General features: G+C 38.5%; 1 protein-coding gene and 1 pseudogene across 2 annotated transcripts in view; both read left to right on the top strand.

Moving 5' to 3' along the window:
* The window catches only part of LOC147484881 (protochlorophyllide-dependent translocon component 52, chloroplastic-like), a 55430-nt pseudogene extending 42285 nt beyond the window's left edge, over positions 1-13145 (top strand). Inside the window, exons 5-9 of the transcript XR_015205565.1 lie at positions 11362-11445; positions 11583-11754; positions 12121-12316; positions 12527-12714; positions 12828-13145. The product of XR_015205565.1 is annotated as a protochlorophyllide-dependent translocon component 52, chloroplastic-like (transcript). The remainder of the gene's footprint in view (positions 1-11361; positions 11446-11582; positions 11755-12120; positions 12317-12526; positions 12715-12827) is intronic.
* A 2707-nt stretch (positions 13146-15852) lies between these two features.
* On the top strand, positions 15853-16416 carry LOC147484880 (uncharacterized). The gene has a single exon (XM_086579842.1). It carries the CDS (start codon positions 15853-15855, stop codon positions 16414-16416), a length of 564 nt encoding a protein of 187 aa, XP_086435968.1.
* Positions 16417-17252: the final 836 nt, after the last annotated feature.

Below are 17252 nucleotides of genomic sequence, written 5' to 3'. Positions count from 1 at the left end.
TTCCCCGACTTGACAATAGGCACGTCGATGCCTTTGCCTACGTGGTCTCCATGTTGGGAACTAATGAAGTTCGGAGTATCATATCCCCAATATAAGGAGCTACCCAAAGATCGGGCCTCCCGTGAGGTCTGACCGCGGGCCCCCAAATGGCCTAAGCAGCAGCCGAGCTCCCCTGAAGCAGTACCTTCTTGACGGTACTCTTCCATCAGATGAGAAGCAAGCATGGAAGCTGAAGTACAAAGCAGCTAGGTACTTTGCTCTAGTTGGCTATGTGTACGCTATTAATATGTGCGGGATCCGTTCTCTTTCCCTCTATCTTCATATTTGTCATTGCTGGTCCCCGCCCCCTGCTCGATCGGGAAAGAGTACCCAAGATCTGGGAATACTTGAGTATCACATCGTCCCACCGCATTGCCAAACTGCAACAATCTAGCTACTAGAGGAAGGGAACTCAAAACTAGTTACTAGGGGACGAGAGAGAACAAGAAAGCTATCGTCCGCATTCACGTTAGGCTGTTATGCTTGTTCTCTTTATTTGCATCTGTACCGCATTCACGATCTCACTATTTATTACCTTGAGGTTTTCGGGATGTCCTGCTGGATATTGAGGTTTTTAAGAAAGTGTATAACCCACTGCCATTTTACAATCCCATATCAGTAATTGTTCCTATAGACGTACGAGTTATCTTATTGAGTTAATCACTTTAAGGGTCTATAGGAATGCTTTTCTCATTCAAAACTACTTCCAGCTAAAGTATTATCTCAAGAAATGGTTTAAACAGCTCTAGTACATAACACGTATTTATTTTTATTTTTATTTTTTAATTTGTAAGAATCTTAGCGAAGTGCAATCTACGCGGAGAAAGCAAAAGAAGTTTAACCACCGAACAGGCAGGATGAGTATTGCTAATCGCGTGGAGGAAAAGGTAAGTAAATGTATATAGCATTCCTCTAATTTGTTATTTGATTTGTAATACAACATTCCTTTAATTTTTTTTTTATTATTTATGTAATATAGCATTCCTCTAATTTGTTATTATTTGATGTGCTATATACTTCAAAACAGAGACAAGAGGAGGGCGCATCATTTATTGGAAAGGACAGGTCTTATGGGTGGCAACTTTCCCTCCATGGCAAAGATGGTAACTATGCAAATGATGCTACCAAGGAAGTTGCAGAGAGAACAGTACGTTTCAGTCTAGTATACTTCCTATTATAGTGTGAATGTTATATTAATAGTAATAATAAGGTTACAATATAGAGGCAGTAGAAAGGTGCCACATTGACCAAGGTGATGATTTGCTTCTCTTGTTTTACTTTCTGTATTGGATCATGTTGCTTAGCTTATCATACTAAGGAGCAGTTCTTGAATGGTACATGGAAAATTTTAAAAATATAAGTTACCCACTTGCACTCCTTTTCATGTTGCCCCCATGCACGTGCACAACTAGAATGGATATCTGAGGGGGGGGGAGGGTTCAAAATCACTTCAGTAGGGTGTCATAAAACTCCTTTTTATTTTGAGAAACATTTGTGTGATTATTAAGTCCACTGTATGAATCAAAGTTCAACTGAGAGGGTGAAAACACTTTTTATACAATAAAACTATCACTACATATTATATTGCGTTTAGATATTATGGGTTAATGAGTTGAACTGTCATAGAAGTGTCTTTTGAGTGTCGCTCAACATAGGTTTGATACTCTTTCGCAATGTCCTATAAAACATTGCTGAGAATGAAAGTTGTAGGTTTGCTAAAGTTTCTCTTATTTAGTAACATTCATCTCAAGATTTTGCTAGTCTGAAGCATCAGACCTAGTACTATAACTTTTAGTACTGTGGTTCTAGTGACTTTCTTCCTATGTGTGGTGCCTTTTTTTTTTTACCAGTAAAAATTAATTGTATTGATAAACAGAACTGCTATTACATCAATACCCAACCTAAGTCTTTTTTAGGTCACCTGTAGTTGGCCCATACCCAGCAATGAAGCTATCAGTGTGGTGCTAATGAAGCTATTAGTAAACAATATTGACATTTTGTTTCCTTTAAGGTGATAACTAATGTATGTTTCACATGTGTGGAAGCTTTCTCTTATGATGGGTTGCTCGAGATACTTGCTTAGAAACAATAAACAAGGTGTAGATTATGGTTGTGACCAACCCTCTTATTAATTCAAATCTTGCACTGTTTTCTGCTTCTGTGGTTTTGGGTGACTGATAAGTCTACATCCACACTCTCATTATCTTGTAGGATGATTATCAAACGCAGGTCAAGGAAGGAATTTTAGAGGTTGAGGGGTACTAAAGACGTACTCACTCTGGCGTTGGGTACTCCGGAACACGGTGGTCGTGTTAGAGGCGTAGGAGATAGAGTCACCCCCACACAGTACTTTTGCCTAATAAAGCATGGATCTAAGAAACATGTGCGTGCATTGGAGTCGAAAGCTCGCGAGGAAGAGGAAAAAGGAAAAAAGGAAGAACCAAAAAGAAAAAAGGCAGAAGAAAAGGGAAAGGAAGAACTGAAAAAAAGAAAAGAATTGAAGAATAAATACAAGGAGTTAGAAGCAAAATTTAATGATCGTCTCACTTCTCCTGCGTCGGAAAAAATTGCTTCAAATAGCCACAAAAGTGACAATAGAGACCATATCCCCCCTTTAGGTGGTGCACATAGCAAGCGTAAAGTAAGCTTTTAAATATTGTTTACACTACTTTAGAATTGGGTGTTTTTTTTTTTCTATTTCGTTTTTATTTTGTAAATATTCTCTAACATATATAGCCGAAGAACAAGGAAGAGAAGAGTCGTCCGTCGGAAACAAACTCTGAACCTAATTTTAGGAAGGTACATGCTAAGGGAACAAGTCATTCCCCACTTCCAAATCCTATGCTTCATCTTGGAAAGGTATCGTTGTCACAATCTTTGCAGTATCACATTTTACTTAATATAATAGATAGGTTCTGAATGTGATTAGCACACAGTCTTCTAATCCACTTCGTTATTTCCATATTGTTAATTACTAAAAACTCTGTATACAATTAGGACATGAGTTGCAGTTTGGCTATGGGTTCCAAGTCCAATATTGTTGCTAAGGGTAAGGTTTACGTGGAGCTTGGACCAGAGACTAAGTTGCACAATGTTCCCTTAGGGCCAAACAACGCACGTGTATCAGTTGATAAGATTTTGGAAGGTAAAGATCATGTTGCCCTTCCTATACCAGTTCGCGATGAACTGGTAATTTTGAAAGATGCTCTTGGATCACAAGTTGCTTGGCCAAAGCACTTAGTAGTGGATTCAATTGAGGTAATTTCATTAAGTTTTAGTTTATTTTGAAGTACTTTAAAATATTTTTTTTGAGTTCTAAATATTCTCACCTAAAAATATATAGTTGAAGACCAAAAAGACTAATTCTCCGATACCAGCAAAAAATTCTAAAAAGGAAAATACTGAAGTAACAAGTCATGCACCAGTATGAAATCATACATTGGATCTTGGAAAGGTGAATACTAATGCCCGAATCCCTGTTTTATGTTGTATTTGCAATTAACCCATTGACTTTACAATTCATTTTAGGAACTGAGTTGCAGTTTGGCTGTGGGTTCCAAGTCCAATATTGTTGCTAAGGGTAAGGTTTACCTGGAGCTTGGACCAGAGACTAAGTTGCACAATGTTCCCTTAGGGCCAAACAACGCATGCATATCAGTTGATAAGATTTTGGGAGGTAAAGATCATGTTGCTCTTCCTATACCATTTCGCGATGAGCTGGTAATTTTGAAAGATGCTCTTAGATCACAAGTTGCTTGGCCAAAACACTTAGTATTGAAAGGCATTGAGGTAATTTCATTAAGTTTTAATTTATTTTGAAGTACTTTCAAATATTTTTTGTGTGTGTCTTTTTTTTTTTTTTTTTTTTTTTTTTTTAGTTCTAAATATTCTCACCTAAAATTTGTTGAAGACCAAAAAGGCTAATCCTCCGATACCAGCAAAAAATTCTAAAAAGGAAAATGCTGAAGTAGCAAGTCGTGCACCAGTATGAAATCATACATTGGATCTTGGAAAGGTGAATACTAATGCTCGAATCCCTGTTTTATGTTGTATTTGCAATTAACCCATTATGACTTTACAATACATCTTAGGGCCGGAGTTGCAGTTTGGCTGTGGATTTCAAATCCAATGTTGTTGCTAAGGGTATAGTCTACGAGGAGCTTGGACTAAAAACTAAGTTGCACAATGTTCCCTTAGGGCAATACAACTCACATGTAGCAGTTGGGAAGATTTTGGAAGGTAAAGAGCAAGATCTTCTTCCTATACCAGTTGGTGATAAGTTGAAATTTGTGGAAGACGCTATTGGATCACACGTTGCTTGGCCCAGGGAATTAGTGGTGAAAGCCAACCAGGTAAAAATATCGATGATTGTAAATTTATAAGAATCCCCCTTTAGGATCGGACCTCTCCTTTTCTCTGTCTAGCTCCCTCTATTTATACATTTCTTCCTTCTAATCCACCTCATGATCCTTACACAACTCAACATTCCACCTCCAATTTGTGTAGATGTGCATCTGGCACTTCCGCTCCATGTACACATAGGCCATAACACAGCCTACTACAGGCCATAACACAGCCCACTGCAGGACACTTCAAGCCACTGCCGGCCACCTACATATACAGACCACTTCCAGTCCACGTACACATAGGCCATGATGCGGCCACCCTTGCTAGACATGACATTATAATTTTTTATGCTTATCTTTTATTCTTCGGTTTCTGAATCAGGAAAAAATAGGGCAACCGAGTAAAAGTAAAGGCGATAAAACTAAGTTAGCTGGCCACAACAAAGGAAGCGATCTATGCACTTCCTTTGGTGCCATGATTGGTACAATTATTCAAAGTGGTCGACTTAAGTTTCCATATGGACAAGAATTATTCGGAGATAACATAGAGTTTTCATACATAGAGACAAATGATGTGAAGGATGTTTGTAATCTTGAATCTGTCGAGTCTCCTTGTATGGTTGCATATATGAGGTGATAAAACTTACATTGTTACTAACTATTTTATTGAATGTTTACTGCGCTTATAAAATGAGTTGTGTTTTCACATTTCAGATGCTTGTATGAGAAATTTGTTTGTTCTAGAGATGGATATTTGTTTGTCAACCCGGCTGTCTTTAGTGTTGCGGATTCAAAAGAAAAAACTAAACTTGTTCTTGATAGATTGAGGGAAGCAAACATGAATGAAATTGTTTTCATTCCTTACAACCCATGGTATGGACATATATTATATTGGTTTTGTTGAACTCATATTTGGTTACAAGTACATATTAAATACTAGTTAATAATTTGTTTGGTTTTAGCTTCCATTGGATTGTGATTGTCATCGACTTGTCTAGTATGAATGTTTATTGGTTGGATTCGTTACATGGTAAATGCACCGGTGACATGGAAATCATTATCAACACGTACGTAACTATTTCCATACGCATTTATTGGTATACTTTTTTTATTATATATGTAGACTTTTTTATTTCTTATATTGACATTAATTGCTTAATTTTTTAACTTGAAGTGCGTTGATAGCTTTAAAAGGGATCCAAGTGAATAGAAGTTCTCAAAAACCATGTTGGCACCACATCAAGGTAAACGATTACAGTTACTATTTTTTTTTTGATAAGCAAGCGAGGTTGTGTTTGAAAGGTCCCCTACCTCTTTTCATTAATAATTGTAAAAATTGTATTACATCCTGACATACACTTTCCCTATAGCATCATCATAGACTATTTTCTTTATATCCTCAAAAAATGAGCTAGGGATAACTTCTATGTATCTTACATCGGGTACATTACTTGCTAAAGCATCAGCTAATTTATTACATTCTCTATAAACATGTCTTATAGAAAACATTTCCATTTGACCCATAAGTTCCAATGCATCTGTAAGCTTCCTTGCTTGGCATGGGGTGTTGCTCCTGTTTTTAGTGAAGGAGATAACATTTGTAGAGTTTGTCCTTGCCTCCAACAACTGTCCCACCAAAAAGATGTTTGGAGTCAATGGCAACTTATTCTTCCCTCAAGGAAAACACACGCTTAGTTGAGCCGGAGTTGCAGTCTCAAAAGAGAACTCCTTCACTCACTGGCTTCCTTACAACTGGAAGAATTGGACACGAAAGTGCCTATGTAGTACGCAGAAAAAACTGTACCCTGACATCACAGTTAACCAACATGACAGCAGTAGGAACCACATTCAGGCAAGGAAACCCGACAACCAACTAGCCCGAGACTGAAGAGACTACTACACTAGAAGACCAAGGGCCTTACAGAATAAGGACTTATAGCTTCCCCTTGACCACATATGCTCTCCATACCCAAGCTGGAGAGCACGCCATCTCTTCTAAGCTAAGACACATACCCAAGCGAGGTTTTAGCTTCTAAGCCGGAGAGCATGCATGTTATTGATAACACCCTAGCCAAGAACCCTTCATAGAACTCTTGAATGAATTGGAGACCAGAAAGAGTAAACATGATCCATCCTTAGGTTAGGTACTTCTCTGGTTGGTTTATTCCTTGCAGAACAAGAAATGTGAGGATCGCTTACCTGACGCTTTCTTCCGGTATAGAGAAAGACAAGGGACACACGAAACAAGATAACTATTCACTACCAAAAGTCTTCCCCATCTCCTGAATCAAAAGAGGATCACATAACATTATTGGCTGGCACCTTTGGGAACTTTTTCGGTTCCCGCAAGTATGCTTTCCTTGGAAGGCGCAGAACCAAGCATAGCTTCCATCTGCAGCTTCAAAAGCAGAACTGCAGTATATACTTGTGAATAGTCTTTTTCTCGCGGTGAGTTCAGTTCCTAGGAGGATGAGTAGTAGTCCGGTCTCTAAAATCATAGGTTGCCCACTCACAAAGGAAAAAAACAGAACACACCAGTGACAAGCTGACTGTACCTATCCACTTCAAGGATGCTCGTAAGCAAGGACTAACTTCAGCAATCCAGACTTCCTTACCACCACTATCACAAAGATCCTCAAAGAGATAACTATAAGCCTCTCTGACGTCTCCCACAATCAGAGCTTTATCCAGAGCCTGTACAACTTTAGCTAGCCACATCACTACCTTGAGCTCCATGGCTTACAGCCTTGACAAGATTGTCCACACATTTCTGAAGAGACGAAACAGGTTCATCGAAGGATAAGAACTTACAAAGAACTGGTTGATACACGCCCTGCAATTCTTATTGTGAAACCCTTGCCTCCAATTGTGTTTTTTTTATTATTTAGAACTAATTTGTTATGAAAATACAGCTTTGCCCCTAATAAGTAATTTGCCCCTTAATTCAATTTGATATTTTTGCACCCTTAATTCAATTTGATATTTTTGCAGGGCCCTCTGCAACCAGATGGTAAACAATGTGGTATTCATGCAATGCGCTTTATGCGAGACATAATGAGCGATCCTTCTCCTTTGCCATTGAAAGTAAATAAAATACCTCACATTTTAACTTAATTTATGCTTTTGGTATCTTTAGCAACTGTGTTTTTAACTTTTTTTTATTCTCTATTTTGCAAAATATTAAACTTGTTTCTTATATTCCAGATAAAAAATCTTAGCAATAAAAAGGCCTTCACCGACAAGGAAATAAATGAAGTTCGAATGGATTTTGTTATGTTCATCCAAGAATGTATTATGAACTATCCTCAAGATGAAGATGGACCATAAGGCTGAAGACATATATGTGGGTGATCGAATTTGACGAGATTAGGTTATTTTTTCATTTGGATTTGGATGAGGCTGATTATATTTATATGAATTAGATTGGAAATGTGTTATTTATTTAATTACGTTTTACGATTAATTACAAATATATATTGGTTATCCAATGGGATTGGAATGTTTCAATGAAATTAGCAATATATATGTGTTATTTGAAATTTAATGGATCATATTCAGATATGTAGTTTATTCAGGTGTGTAGTTTATTGCAGGTCCCCAATTTTGGGGGTTTTTATATATATTCACGTTTTTATTTTTATTTTTAATAAAATATATATATATATATATATTATATATATATATATATATATATATATATATATATATATATACATATCACTGTTTTACCCAAACCGTCATGACTAATGGTACTTTTTATGACCGTTAAAAAGGATGAATGCATAACCGTTTATTTAAAACCGTCACAAATGATATGATTTGTTGTGACGGTTTTTGAGCAGTTGTTACCGTTTTTTAATGGTTTTATAACCGTTAAAAAGGATGAATGCATAACCGTTTATTTAAAACCGTCACAAATTATATGATTTGTTGTGACAGTTTTTGAGCAGTTATTACCGTTTTTATGGTAGAGAGAGGCTAGTCTGGAACAAATATTTGTGACGGTTTTGGGAAAAAAATAAATGACTCTCACTCCGTCACGATTTTGGAAAAAAAAACCCGTCACAAAAGACTTTTTGTGACTGTTTTTAACAGTGATATAAAGTATTTTTTCTTGTAGTGGACCCAAATAGTATCGGCACAAGCATATGCAAGGGCACTGTACTCAGCTTCAGCACTGGAGCGAGAGACCGTGGGTTGCTTTTTGGCTGACCAAGAAATTAAGTTGGAACCCAAAAATAGACAGAAACCAGTAGTAGAGCGTCGACTATTTGGGCAACCAGCCCAATCTACGTCAGAGTAAGCAACAAGCTTTAAAGGGTCAAGTGAATGCCGAAGGCATAATCCATAACCAAGAGATCCTTTAAGGTAACGAAGGACTCGTTTAGCTGCAACTAAATGTAAGTCACGAGAGCTGCTCATGAATTGTGCAAGGTGGTGAACAACAAAGGCAATGTCAGGTCTTGTGAGCGTCAAATACTTAAGAGTACCAAGAAGATGACAATATTCAGTCACATTTGAAAGAGGGTCTCCACTCAACGATGATAATTTGGTACGGGCTGTAAGAGGTGTGGAGCACGGCTTACAATCTAACATTTTGCTTTGACGGAGCAAGTCAAGTGTGTATTTAGTTTGGGAAAGATGAAGACCATTGGCATCACGAGTGATTTCTAATCCTAGAAAATAGTGCAAATCACCGAGATCTTTAATCTCAAATTCAGCTCCTAAGGTTGCAATAAAAGATTGTAATTGTTGAGTAGAATTGCCTGTTAACACGATATCATCCACATAGAGAAGAAAAATCATTACTGAGGAACCATTATGATACGTGAACATTGAGGAGTCAGCAGTGCTTTGAACAAAGCCATAAGAGATCAGAAAAGAGCTTAGGAGTTGAAACCAAGCACGGGGAGCTTGTTTGAGGCCATAAATTGCCTTGTGTAATTTGCAAACATGATGAGGACGTTTGGGATCAACAAAGCCTGGCGGTTGTGTCATAAAAACTTCTTCAGAGAGGGTGCCATGCAGAAACGCATTCTTGACATCGAGTTGGCGAAGTGGCCAAGAAGAAGAGACAGCCAAGCTTAAAATAGTGCGAATGGTTGTTGGTTTAACAACCGGACTAAATATTTTGTCATAATTAATTCCTGGTTGTTGGTAAAAGCCCTTGGCGACAAGACGAGCTTTAAGACGTTCAATGGTACCATTAGATCGCCATTTAATTTTGAAAACCCATTTTGACGGGACTTTGTGCTGACTTGGATGAGGCGAAACAAGTGACCATGTGCCATTTTTCAGCAAGACATTAAATTCCTCATTCATTGCTTGGTGCCAATGTGGTGATTTTTGTGCTTGAGAGAAACATGAAGGTTCCGTCTCTTTGGACAATTGCATAGAAAAAGCTACAGGAACGGGATGTCGGGTTGCAAAATCAGCATACCGTGTTGGCTTGAAAAGTTTAACACCATCCTTTATTCTGGTGGTCATATGATGCTCTGTAATTGGTGGTGGATGGAGCAGTGGATGAAGGAGCTGGAGCAGATAATTCAAGTGTTGGGGATGGAGTAAGTGATGCTTGTGAGGGAGAAAGTGGTGCTGGTACTGGTGAAGTATCAGGCGATGTTGGTGGTGTCTCTAAGTGTTCTTCAGTGAGTGGAAACTCTGAATTTGATGTTGGTACAGAGAAAGAGGAGACGGTGGTGATACCTCTAAACTTGTTGGTGGTATATGAAGAGATGGAGTCTCCTGTGTAGTAATGATTGGAATGAAGAGTAAATCAGTTAAATCAGGCACCACTACTGTACTAGATGAATCGGTTGAAGCTGTTGCATAGGAGAAGTTGGATTCATCAAATACCACATGGCGAGAGATGTATAAACGCGCAGTAACCGGATTCAAGCATCAAAACCCCTTGTGATAAGAGCTGTAACCAAGGAAAACACAAGCAGCAGATCTAGGCAATAATTTGTGAGTAGCATAATCTCCAAGATACGGATAGCGTGCACAACCGAAAATACGTAAAATAGAGTAATATGGGGTGGAACCGAACAAAGCGAGGAATAGAGATTTGAAGTGCAGAACTGGTGTTGGTAACCTGTTCATTAAGTATACAGCAGTGCAAATCACCTCAGCCCATAAAGTGAGAGGAATACGAGCAGTAATCATCAAGGTGCGAGCCATCTCAGAGATATGATGGTGCTTTCGTTCTACAAGACTGTTCTGTTGGGGTGTGTGTGGGCATGAGAACCTGTGATGAATTCCTTTATTGGCACAAAAATGATGGAAAGATGAATTATCATATTCGCCACCCCCATCACTTTGAAAACACTTAATGGTAGCAGAAAATTGATTCTCAATGGAATTAAACAAGTGGACAAAGTGACTGAAAATTTCGGACTTTAGTTTCATGGGAAACACCCATGAGTAATGAGTAAAATCGTCAATAAAAAACACATAATAACGGTAGCCAGAGACAGAGGAAATGGGAGACATCTAAACATCACTATGAATTAAATCAAATGGTGCAGTAGTACGATGATCATGAGTAACAAAAGGAAGTCGTGTAGACTTTCCCATGGCACAAGCCTTACAAAATTGACACTGACTACAGGAAAATGCACCTAAACATTTGTTATTAAATAATTTTCGAAGAATAGAAGAAAGTAAGCCACTTTATTAATTGTTTACATTGTATATGAGATCCTATAACTTAGGAAGCTCTGTACAAGATAACTACTGAGAATATATCTAAGATATCCAAGATACTGCTGAGAATATATCCAAGATCTCTAGTTTGTCCAGACATAGAAGGTTCGTCAATACCTTTCTCATGGACCCTGCTTCTTATCTCTGTTTTAAGTACATACACAATAATTGACTAGAACATTGGAATTTATAGGTACGAAGTTCTGATTGAAAATCTCATGGATCCTTCTCATGTGCCATATGCACATTATGGAATAATGAATGTTTCTAGGTACGAAGTTCTGATTGAAAATCTCATGGATCCTTCTCATGCGCCATATGCACATTATGGAATAATGAATGTGCCAACTGACAAATCCAGATAAGAACATTAGATAAGCCCTTCTCTTACTTATGTTTTGGCGCTGAAAGGTTATAGTAGATAGTCATCACTTTTTAAGATTATATTCGTATATGTTAAGCCCGTCTTACTAGTAAATGATGTCCTAGCACACCTAAGGCTGACAGAGAAGGAGGGAGGCCCATGGAGATAAAGGTAAATAAATTAGATATAAATGGTTTCTTTGCGCATCAAGAGAGGGGTTACAATAAGTTTATACCACCCTGCGTATTCTATACAATGCCAAAATCTGTGGCAATAATAAGGCCCCCATTCAATGTTTGGGTCGGGAGTTTGTCTACTATTATCAAAAGATCTGGATACAAAAATGTTCATAAAAAGAGTCAAACCTGGGGTAATTGTAGAGAAATTAGAATAGCAACCAACTAGACTAATTAATTTTGGATGCTTATTAGGCATTTAAAATACTTTTGTAGCATAAATAATAGGTTACTTAGGCCACTTTTTAAGAATTCACCTTGGGCCCCAACAATCTCAGAGCCGGCCCTGCAAATACTGGATATGCGTCTTCAGGGGGTATCAATGAGGTAAAGCATTTAGTTTGCAACGAGCTAATGAGGTTTATCTATTGAAGTTCCACCATTTTTACCTTGTATATCCAGATTAATATTTTACTTTTGGTTTGTTTAGGAGACATCAGAAAATGTAAAAGCACGACGGTTTCTTTTGATCCTTATCTGAGTGCCTGTTAGCCCTGGTAACAGCAGATTGATATGGTCCTTTCCGAGAAATGTTGGAGTGTGGATTGATCAAGTAGTTCCCCGATGGATGTTTCATGTTAGCCAAAACTTGATTTTAGATTCGACTGTATCTTCTCCACTTGGAGGTAATTTTGTACTCAGTATCAATTATAATGGTTCATAGCTTTCAAATGAAATGGGAGGATCATGCTTAACGGTATAGCTTCCAAATGAAATTGGAGGATCATGCTATCTTTTATAAGTGATTGATATTTGTTTGTTAAATACTCAGTAGTATTGATATTGATATGAATGATAGCTCGTGTTAACATTTTCTCTTATTGTGTTTCTTATAGGAGCTTAAGATTACTGATATTGGCCCTTCCAATTGGCAAAGGGCTTGTTTTGTTCCGACCAAAGCGGATGCTCTTGTGGTTGCCTTCAGAAAGTGGCTAAGAAAATACTCAGGTGGTCAAGTTAATTTTGGTACCAAATACAGCGGTTTACTTCCCCCATCTCCTCCTAAAGAACAGTTAGTGGATAGGTAATTGTCTCCAACACGAAGGATATAGTGTGAACATATTCATGCTAAGTCGCCACTGCAGAGATGTCATAAAACTTGGAATTTCTCATTTCTCTGTTTGCACTTTATTCTAGGTATCGGTCTCATGTTCTGAACTGCAATAGCTGCCGTGTTGCAGTCAAAGGTCTCAAGGCACTCGAAGTTGCTTTGCAGGTTATCTCTGTAGCTTCAATTGGGATCATTGCAGCCATCAAACAGGGTATGATGTCGATGGCTACAAAATCTGTTGTCGTCTCCATGGCGGTGTTGTGTTTTGCAGCTTCCATGTGGCTGTCTCATTTCATCTACAAGACCTTTTACTTCCATGATTATAATCATGCTCTTAGGTGAAACGCCTTAACTTTTATGTGTAAATGCCGTTATTGACCGTATAGTGAAATTACATGAATTTCTATCTATATAACAAACAAGGGTGGTGCTGATCCAACACCACCCCCTAACCTTTAGATCTAGCTTATGAGGTGGCAAATCCTAGGGCTTATGAGGTGTGGGTTGCTTAATAGTGTGGAACAAGAGATGTTGCATCATTATTGAAGTAAAAAAATGCGGCTAGACTTTTAGTGGACTTCGGTTGGGCTTTTTTGTCGGGCTTCTAATGGGCTTTGATTGACGTTTTTTTAGTCGGGCTTCGGTTGGAGTTTTTTTAGTACTGGGTCTGGGGGCGGATGCTCGTTGTGGGCGCCGAAGGCGTGCGTATCTGTGCCGTATGGGGGGCGGATGCATGTCGGGGCGCCGAAGGCACGTATATCTGTAGTACGGGGGGATGCGTGTCGGGGCGTCGAAGGCGCGTGTATCTGTAGTACCGGAGGGCGGATGCGCATCGGGGTGCCAAAGGCGCGCCTATCTGTGTCGTATGGCACGGGCAAATACTAGTAATGTATATAAATTGAAAGATTTATCTGTTTTACAAATCGAAAGGGATATATAACCAATATTGCCATCACAACATTTTTACCGATTTGATATTTGCTCTTGAGGACCTATTGGTATGGCCCTAGCATATTCAGTTATATAAGTTGGATTCTCGTACTGGTTTTGAACGGGTATCAATTTTCGTGGGAAAATATCGTCAACCCGATATTCCAGCCCAAATATCATGGTTTAATAAGAAATATCGACATAACTATCGATATTTTGCAGTATAGTTTGTATGTTGCAGGTTTAAGCGGGAAAAAGAGAAAGAGAAAGAGAAGGGACACATGGCGCAAGCTGATTGGACGAAGTGATAAGGACAACACTATATAAAGACTGGAAAGGAAGAAAGTGATTCATTCCAAATCATTACACAAAATCTGTAAACTTAGAACAAGAGAGAGAGAAAGAGAATATTATAACCGATACTGTTTTTCAATAACAAACTTCAATTTTAATTCGATTCAATCTTTAACCTTTACCTTTAGCAATTCATTATTATCAATCTTAGTTAGTTTCTCTTGATCACTACATTGGCGCTGTCTGGGTTCAAAGACAAAGATCGATTGTTTTGTCTTTCGTTTATTTTTTCTTTGATCGAATCCGTTGATTGAAATCTTGTTGATAAAGAATAACTGTGTGGTAAGATCAGTGAAGGGTTAAGGAAAGTAATCAAGGTGCCTCCAAAGCGTACTACAGCAAGTAAAGCAATGATGGTGAATGAGGGAAACACTTCTCATGCTGTGTCTAAGAATGAGGAGCGAAGAACTCGGAGATCAACAAGTAGAATGATAGAAGAAGTAGAGGAAATACAAGAAAAAGAAGTATCTTTGAAAGACTTGTTGAGAAGGATGAATGAGTTAGAAAAGCAAAATTAGATGTTAATGGCTGAGAATAAAGCAATAAGGGAAGAGAAGGAGAACCGTGCTGAAGACACTATGTATGAGAAGGATGACGAGGAGTCGAGCTCAGGCACTCCAATAGTATGAAAAAGTCATCTCGAGGAGAGGAGAAGAAGTCATCTTGAAGAAGTACAATCTGTAGTGAGAACAACACCGAAAGTGTACAAGAAGAAGAAGGTAAAGCACTAGTCATAAAGGAGATGGTGCAGGAAATGATGCAGAAGCAATTAGGAGATCAGTTATTGGAAAAAGTCTCGGCATCGATAAGAAAGCTGGCAGATGATGTCGATAGAAATCCATTAAGAAAGGAGATAGAGATGGCCTCGTTACCTCAGAAGTTCAAAAATCCAAAATTAAGCTAATATAAAGGAGTTACTGACCCCATGGACCATCTTTTTAGTTATCGACATCAGTTCTCGATATATCAGGGCACCGAATATTGGGATACTGTACTATATCGATCATTTTCGTCAAGCTTGAAAGGGAAGGCATTAAAGTGGTTTTGCACAATTCCAGAGGGGTCCATTACATGCTTTCGAGAGATTGAAGAAAGGTTCCTCACTAATTATGGTCACCAAAGGGTGAAGCCAAAGCAGGTGTCAGCCTTATTCCAATTGAAGCAAGTGAAGAAGGAGTCATTAAAAGATTTCTTAACAAGGTTCAAGGCTGAAACGCAGTCAGTGGAAAGATTGGATGAATCAGAAATGACAGCTGTCATAGCTTTTCAAGCTGGAGTAATACCAAGATCTTATATGCATAAGTATTTGTTGAGGAAAGAGGTTAAAACATTGCAAGAGTTGTATGATAAGGTTGATAGAGATATCATAGTAGAGGAGGGGTTGAGAACCGCCACTGTGCAAGTAGTATTACAAGTCACCGATACGGGGAAAAAAGAGAAAGATAATAATGATTTCATAGCTCTCAATTCCACGGCAGAAGATATTTTGCGGAGAATAGTAAAGGAAGATTTTGTCGTGTGGCCGAAATACACTCTTAGAGAAATGAAAGGAAAGCCTTATTGTCAATTTCACAAGATTGAGAACCACGATACTAATAGGTGTCTCCAGTTATTAAAAGAGATAGACAGGCTCATGAAAGATGGGAAGCTAAGAGAGTTTCGTGCTGATGTTAGACCTGCAGAAACAGCGACCATAAGAGAGAAGCCATTGGGCATAATAAACATGATTTACAAGGGGGAAATTCCTCAGAAAAAGATTTTTCGAGATAAGATAAGGAAGATCTCAACGGTCAAAGAAGTGCTCGAAGTCAATATCGAGCCAGTGCCATGAGTCAGCAGCTGATATCGTCTAGCATTCCTGGGGCAATCATATTTGTACCGGAGGACTTGTCCAAGGTAATGTTACCACATGATAATGATTTGCTAATCACTTTGCGTATTTCGGGCTATGATGTACATAAGATATTAGTGGACTGTGGTAGTTCAGTTAATATTTTATTTTGGAAAGCATTCAAAGGAATTGGTCTCGATGAGTCACATTTAAAACCACCAAAGTTCAATTTATATGGTTTTAATAGAACTTCTACCAAACCTGCTGGAGAGATAAAATTGCCAGTTCGAGCCGGGCCTCAAACGGTGATGACGAAATTCGTGGTCATCAAGTACCAATCTGATCACAATGCCATATTGGCCGCGGGAAGGAAATGGATACACAAAATGCGTGCTATGCCTAGTACATTTTATCAAGTTCTCAGATTCCCAACTGTATATGGATTGCACGAGATTAGGGGCGATCAGTCCAAATCAGAAAAGTGTAATTTCGTTACAGTAAAGGGAATGATGAAGGGGAAAAGCCAAGACACTAGGGGCGTCTTGGAAAACTCTACTTAGCAGTTACAACAAACTTTACCTGCCGATACCAGCATACAGATACAGGAGCAGGTAAAGTTCGCTCAAGAGACGAACAAGCATGAAGAACCACCATGGGAAAGAAAAACCATAGAGGCGGTGGAGAAGATTAATATCGGTAAAGGAGAAAGTGAGCGTCATACGTTCATTGGTACAGAAATGACTGTGAGTATAAGAAAGGAGTTGATAGTATTTTTGAAAGAGAATCAAGATGTTTTTGCATGGTCGATGTCAGATCTCACCGGTATCGATCCACATATATGTTCACACAAACTGAATATGGAGGAAAATGCAACTCCAGTGCATCAAAAGCATAGAAAAGTGAGGCCAATGTATGAAAAAGCAGTGCAAGTGGAGATACAAAAGATGTTAGATAATGGCATCATCAGAGAAGTTGAGCATTCTGAATGGGTAGCAAACATAGTTGTTGTACCCAAGAAAGATGGTAGAGTTCGAATTTGTGTCGACTTTACCGATGTAAATAAAAAGTGTCAAAATGATCATTATCCCATGCCTAGAATTGATGAATTGGTCGACCGAACTGCTGGTTTCGAGTTGATCAGTTTTTGCAATGGTTATTCAGAATACTTTCAGATTCTAATGGCTGTGTTAGACCAGTTGAAAACGGCATTCGTGGTCAATGGTGGAATATACTGCTTCATTAGAATGCCATTTGGATTGAAGAATGCGGGAGCTACTTACCAAAGGCTAGTGGAGAAGATGTTCAAGAAACTCATCAAATGTATTGTCGAGGTCTATATCGATGATATGGTCATCAAGTCTATGAAAACTGGAGATCACGTAAGGGACCTCGACAC

The sequence above is a fragment of the Coptis chinensis genome, chromosome 8, assembly GCF_015680905.1.
Source record: "Coptis chinensis isolate HL-2020 chromosome 8, ASM1568090v1, whole genome shotgun sequence".
Lineage (NCBI taxonomy): Eukaryota > Viridiplantae > Streptophyta > Magnoliopsida > Ranunculales > Ranunculaceae > Coptis > Coptis chinensis.
Note: the sequence above shows the minus strand (reverse complement) of the source record. Positions and strands in the feature narration are given on the sequence as shown.